At 41.3% G+C, this 6,406-nt stretch overlaps 1 protein-coding gene across 1 annotated transcript; it reads right to left on the bottom strand.

Annotated features, from left to right (window-relative positions):
• Window positions 1–66: 66 nt before the first annotated feature.
• LOC115105441 (uncharacterized protein C11orf87 homolog) lies at window positions 67–4,930 on the bottom strand. Its single transcript, XM_029627508.2, has 2 exons — window positions 4,119–4,930; window positions 67–3,650 (listed from the first exon to the last, which is right to left on the bottom strand). The coding sequence occupies exon 2, from the start codon at window positions 3,537–3,539 to the stop codon at window positions 3,054–3,056; it is 486 nt and encodes a 161-aa protein (XP_029483368.1). The 5' UTR covers window positions 3,540–3,650; window positions 4,119–4,930; the 3' UTR covers window positions 67–3,053.
• Window positions 4,931–6,406: the final 1,476 nt, after the last annotated feature.

The raw sequence follows: 6,406 nt of genomic DNA, 5'->3' as shown, positions 1-6,406 counted from the left end.
CCGCTCTTCCACCCCCGCCCATTCCAAAAGACCTGGAGAGGGCCATTCCAGCCCCTCCGCCACCACCTCCACCGCTCCTGCCCCCAGAGAAGAGCCTGTTGCCCCCATAGGTCGCCCCAAACCTCACTGCCCCCCCACTGATTCTCAGGTTAGTCTCAGACATTTTAGCAGCAGCAGCAGCCTCAAAGCTGGGGTGTCCAAGCTCAGAGTGCTATAGTCACAGGCATACAGACTCCCAGGGTTTTATATACATTGGGCCCTGTAAGGGGGCAGTTGCCCTCCCTGGCTACCCATTCGCTGGGGAGGTGGCTCACGTCACTGCACGTAGCTGGGCTCACAGGCAGGACAGCGTCTGCCCGACAGGCACTCTACTCCCACAAGTGTCAGGAGTGATACCTCTGTCCCCCAGGCAATGTCTTTCCAGAATCTCAGCCTACCTGACTCATGTTGCCTTCACACTGGATGGATGTTTTTCTCCACACCAAGGCTTCACTTAGCACGGCTGTTAAATTGCCTGGCAAGGACTGATCTCAGTTTTATCTTTGAGTGTCGTGCTATCGAGCCCTCTTTTTATTTTTTATTTTATTTTACCGCTTCACTGAGGGCTTCGCTCATAAATCATTCCCTGGGCTTTGCCTGTGAAGGGCAGGTGAATAGTATATCACTGAACATTCTTGAATGAGCATCCCCTAAGGATGAGCAGCAGGGCTTTTGACAGAGGAATATGGTATGCAACATGCTGGAACAGACTATATAGAAGCTTTAGCATTCAACCCACCAGGTAGGTGGTAATGGACAGGGTGGGTATCCACTCCAGACAATGTACAGTATGCTTTAAACACCTAGAAAAGTGCATTTTTAAACCGATCATCTTCATGTAAAATTGGACAGACTTCCGTTTGAGGTCATCTCCTTTGTCCAATCTATTGAGCTCAAACTTGTCCATACACATATCAGCCCTAAAAAGTCATCAACTAAATATGCAGCTCGTTTTGAGTTTTCGCTTTCCTTATAACCTTGTAATGCAAATTCAATCACAAAGAGTAAATAGCAGGGATCTATTTGTCCCCACACTCCCCAAGGAGATTAGTCTGGGGACAGCTCCGCTGAGAGACTCCCAGCAGCAGTATGTCCAATAGGAGCTGGAGCCCAGCCAGGGATGAGAGACCCAGGGCTTGTCTTCGAGGAGACAATTAGGAACATGCCCTCCTGGCACCTGGCCATGGGCCCAAGTCTCACTGGGAGTGACTGCTCCTGGCCCGCCGCCATAGACCCCTCTTAGAGGAGAACCTGTCAAAGCACTCAACTCCCCAATGAGCCAGCCAATCAGAAGAGAGGTGGACGTGGCTTTAAGTCAAGGGTAGGTCTGTCGTTATGGGTAGAGCCAAGGTTTTTTGAGAGGATTCACTCAAAAGTGAAGCTCAGAACACATAGGGGTTTTCCAGCGTCAATGTTAAATTATGTTACAGGCTACATATTTCAAAAATATTCGGTTTGTTTTGAGGTAGAAAAATAGACTAAATGTCACTTGCATTACAAAGACAAAAAGCGATAAGAAATATTTGTTTATGATTCCAGATTTATTACATTTCAGAGGATACATTATAAATAGTGAAAGTGCTATATTAAGACCCACAGCTACCACCTGGCACATGAAAGTTCATGACATCTGTAAGAGTGCCTTATTACAAACTAAACGCAGATGATCAACTACCAATAAAAATACGTCATTTAAATGAAACTATGTAACTCTGAAAATAATGATTTGAGTCTATTTTTTAAATGCAGTCTGCACTAACTAATTGCAACAAATTACAACTTAAGCCTCTTGCCACACTTTTAACAAAGCCAAAAGCCTGAAGTAGGATTGTGAAACCTTTTCAAACATGACTTAAAAGCTTTATTTGATAGCTCCTGTAAAACTTTGGAAAACGGTGCCATACATAGCACATGCCAATCGGAGTCTAGTTCCTCTCAAGGCATCTTCCGACATCTACTTGCTCTTCTTTTGAAAGATTTGTCAAAATAAAATGGATTAACACTAAGAGGAATGCATGGTCACCAGAAAATGTGCTATGTCACCCATTTCAAGCCTGACAGTAGCTACTGAATGATGTATAAAGTCAATCGTGTTATGTGGTACTGATTTTAAAGTAACTGTCCAGTGTTTCCAGATTTCTATTATATATGATTGAAATAGTTAATTAACCTTTTTTGGACGGAATACTATGTTTTTATATGTTGGAATGGTGTGGGTGTATCCCAACAACAGAATTGTGCGCATATCACTGAAAAATATGAATGCGGGTAGACTGTTGATTGGCCAGCTCATTCTCCTCAGGAGGATGACATAATCCTCTGTGAGGAAATAGCAAGCATTTTCGAAATGGTCTGTTTGAGAAACAAGTTTGAGGTTTATTTTTATGCTTTGGTTGCATACGTGTATAGGATGAGTCAACAACATTATTTGGGTATGAGATAACAGAATATGAACTTTTAAAAGTGAGATTTTCACTGGACAGTTACTTTTAAAAAGGTTGAATGAACTTTTAGGGAAAATGCCTTTTGTTAGAAATCTAATTCTAAAATTTGCAAGTCCAGGAGTAGAATAGTAGTTGTAGAAATAAATACTTTATAATACTAGCAATTTACATCTACACAAGGAAATGTGCTAGCAGCACATGAATATACATTTCAGCACCATGGACAGCGCTCTTTCTAGTGGGCATCATTATCCTTCACGCATAGCCTGTCTTCAATGTAGAATACTTTACCAAATGGTCTTTTGCTGAAATGATCCCACAAATGTATTATAATATACTGAATTATTCTACTTTTATACACGTGGCACAGATATTAATCCACTCAGTGTGATTTATGATGAAATGGCAACCATAGTTCCTTGAGGTCAGAGTGTTTGTTTTTGTGCCATATTGCTTATCCCAGTTAATCCCAAATTGATGTTAAGAGTTTCTTTCAGTCAGTTACACCTGAACTATAACGTGGATATGTTGTCTATTTACAAAGTCCCAACATTTTCAACTGCAGCGTTATCAAGACAAGATGACCGTTTCCAGGACTTGTCCATTTCCTTTCTCAATGTGTGCCATATCCAATTCTGACTCTTTATTTGCAATGGGTAAGGTACCAGGGTCCTCCTGAATGTGACAACTGGTATTTTGGAGAACGGAGTGTGGCCGGTGTTCACTATCTGGAGGCGACGGTCGGACAATAATGGATGGTCTCGTGGGTTCTCTCTTCGTCTTGGTGGAGGGGCTGCGGTTGTCACGCTCGTATTCCTCCTGGGCACGCTGGATCTTCCTCTTCTTCATCCTCCTCTTGTTAAAGTGAAATGCTGCCAGGGAAACCAATATTATCCCAATGATCATGGCCACCAGCACCATGAGCGCAAAGGTAGAGGAGAACGGCTGGAAGAAGCGGTCCATTTGGTCCATGCAGGTGCCGTTGGTTTGGGAAGCCCCGTTGTAGATGCACAGTGGTATGGAGAGACCCACATTCTCTGACTCCTTGGTTGTCATTTCGTTGGGGTTTGATTTTCACTTCGGGGTGGTAGGCTAATGTCCTTCTCTCCAACCTCAGTGCAACGAGGCAAATGGAATCAAACGCCTCGATTGTCCCATTAGATTGACCTAAATGGAAATTAAAACCCCTTTGAGATCAGTAGCAAAATGTTACTATACAATACGCCAATGACATTGAGCAGGGGGGATACAGTAGCATATATGCCCTCCGTGTATAGGCTCACCATTCATGGCACGCCCGATTAAATTATTTAAATAATTGAAAGGACTATTAGCCGTGCGTAATTGCGCTTCAGTTTTGAGATAACACATTCATGGCTCCAATGAACAGAAATCAGAATTATTATTGTATTTGAACGATAGAGACATCATTCAATTCCAATACATTTACCGCAAAAGTTCCCATGTGAATAGTATCAATATGAGATCATTGAGATTGGCTTATATCATAGACTACTACAATACTTATAGCATTTCCTTGATGTAGGGTAATTCCAAGACAGACATTTAAGAGAACAATATGAACGTATCTATTTCAGACTGTTTGAGGGGGAAATATATGTTTTAATCTCTTACCTGGTGATACTATCTAGTCGAAGCCGTTTCAGAGTCGAGGACCGGTCGGAGTGACGATGTGGGGAGCAGAGAGAATTCTCGGGGATCACAATGACGTAGCCTAGCACACAATGCAAAAGCTGTACTCTGTTCTTTTTACAGTCTATGGTTCTCTCTCACACACACACACACACACTGGATGCACATCTGTGTTCCACATTCCTCACTGGAGTCTACATCGCCTCCTACAGGCTCCTCTGCTTCTGAAAGGCGTAGAGGAAATTAAAACGTCTACAGTAGAACATAAAGGGTATACCAACAGATACGCGAACAATAAACGGAACAATTTTGGATAATATATTTAGGCGAAAAACTGAGTCCGCATACAGTACCTATATGCGCCTTGAACCCCTACTTACTTTCTATTAGTCATCACACGCGTGCACGCACTTAAGCACTAGCATGTAAAATAGTGTAGAGCTCTTCCTGCGCTCGTGGTGCTGAAATCATCTGCACAGCGTCATGACCATAGTCAGTCGATTTAGGACTACCTGTCATTTAATTTCGCGCACTTTTAGTTCACACGATCATGCGCTTAAATTGCTAAAATAATGCTTTTGACCTTAGTCACAATCTGCAGTTGCTATATTTATTTTGTTGGAGTTATAAATAGAAGATACTGTATTGATTCTTGAAGAATAGAACATAAATGCATCATGAGCTTAGTTTATCTGTCTAACCCCATCAGAACCACAAATATATATATACAGATATATAGTGTTATTGACTGTACGTTTATTTATCCCATGTGTAACTATGTGTTGTTGTTTTTGACGCAGTTTTTTTTGCTTTCTCTCCGCCAGGTCACAGTTGTAAATGAGAATTGTTCTCAACTGGCCTACCTGGTGAAAAAAAAAGAATAAATAAATAAATATATATATATATATATTTTTTTTACTTCAATGTTAAAGTTAATCTAAACAACAACACTATACAACCTCAAAACATGGTTAAAACTATAATTGTGATATCATGGATGGTCAGTCCTTACATCCATAGCTCTGTCTATGAATTTGAGAGTAGTTGCATTTCTCCAGCCCCATCCCTCTGCTTTTTGTCAAAACAAGGGCAGGGAATTGCCTTTGTTATTGTTTCAACTTTTGATTGCCCCTATAAGGTGACCTTATTTAAATGCATTCGGACTGCCACGGTGATGCAGGTTGGCTAAAAACAAAGCTGGTGTCAAAGGAATTGATACGAGATTATTGACATTCATAATGAGGGAGAAAGCTGGACAACCTCTAAATCAATCTCTTCACATCATAAATCAACATGAAGTATCCTATTGCGTGGCAATACAGTAATCACTGGACTGTATTTGTAGTAGGCTAAAGCAGCATTTCCTTGTCGAGAGAGGTGACTGGCTCAATTTGACACAGCCAGGTACATCGGTAGGTAGGCCTACATGACCCATTGCAAAATGCTAGACTTGGCCAACAGCAAAGGCAGACATTAGAACAAGAGTATCCTCCCTAAACCATGTTCTGAGGTCGAAATAGAAATACTGGTTACATTTGTCCATCCCTCATCTTTTTACCTAAACAGTGGCAAGGATACACTTTGTTTTAGCTGCGGATTGCCCCGTTACTTCTATGAATAAACTCTAGAGAAGCTATAGAGAACAACATTACATTAAAATGAGCTGTAAATGTCATTACTGTGCACCCTCAGGATAACAAACCAGACCTCATAATAACATCAACAAGGTAATTAGGAAAACAAAGGTCTACAAATGGAACCGTCTACTCAATGCTATGGCAATGTGATGATATGCTATGGCAATGTGATGATATGCTATGGCAATGTGATGATATGCTATGGCAATGTGATGATATGCTATGGCAATGTGATGCTATGCTATGGCAATGTGATGATATGCTATGGCAATGTGATGATATGCTATGCCAATGTGATGATATGCTATGGCAATGTGATGCTATGCTATGGCAATGTGATGATATGCTATGGCAATGTGATGATATGCTATGGCAATGTGATGATATGCTATGGCAATGATATATGGAGGCACGGTTATTTTCTACCGCTCTACGCTATTACAAAGGCCAGTTGAGATGCAATGGTTCTACTGAGACAAAGAGACGTTGATGATACAGTGTCTTCAGAAAGTTACTCATACCCCTTTACTCATTCCACATTTTGTGTGACAGCCTGAATTCAAAATGGTGGAAAACATGTTAATACAGTTTTCACCCATCTACACACAATACCCCATACTGACAGTGAAAACA

The sequence above is a fragment of the Oncorhynchus nerka genome, linkage group LG22 (genome assembly GCF_034236695.1).
Source record: "Oncorhynchus nerka isolate Pitt River linkage group LG22, Oner_Uvic_2.0, whole genome shotgun sequence".
Classification (NCBI taxonomy): Eukaryota; Metazoa; Chordata; class Actinopteri; order Salmoniformes; family Salmonidae; genus Oncorhynchus; species Oncorhynchus nerka.
Note: the sequence above shows the minus strand (reverse complement) of the source record. Positions and strands in the feature narration are given on the sequence as shown.

Bases quoted from the DNA above. Each gene is read 5' to 3' on its own strand.
- LOC115105441 (XM_029627508.2), bottom strand. From the start codon at position 3,539: ATGACAACCAAGGAGTCAGAGAATGTGGGTCTCTCCATACCACTGTGC.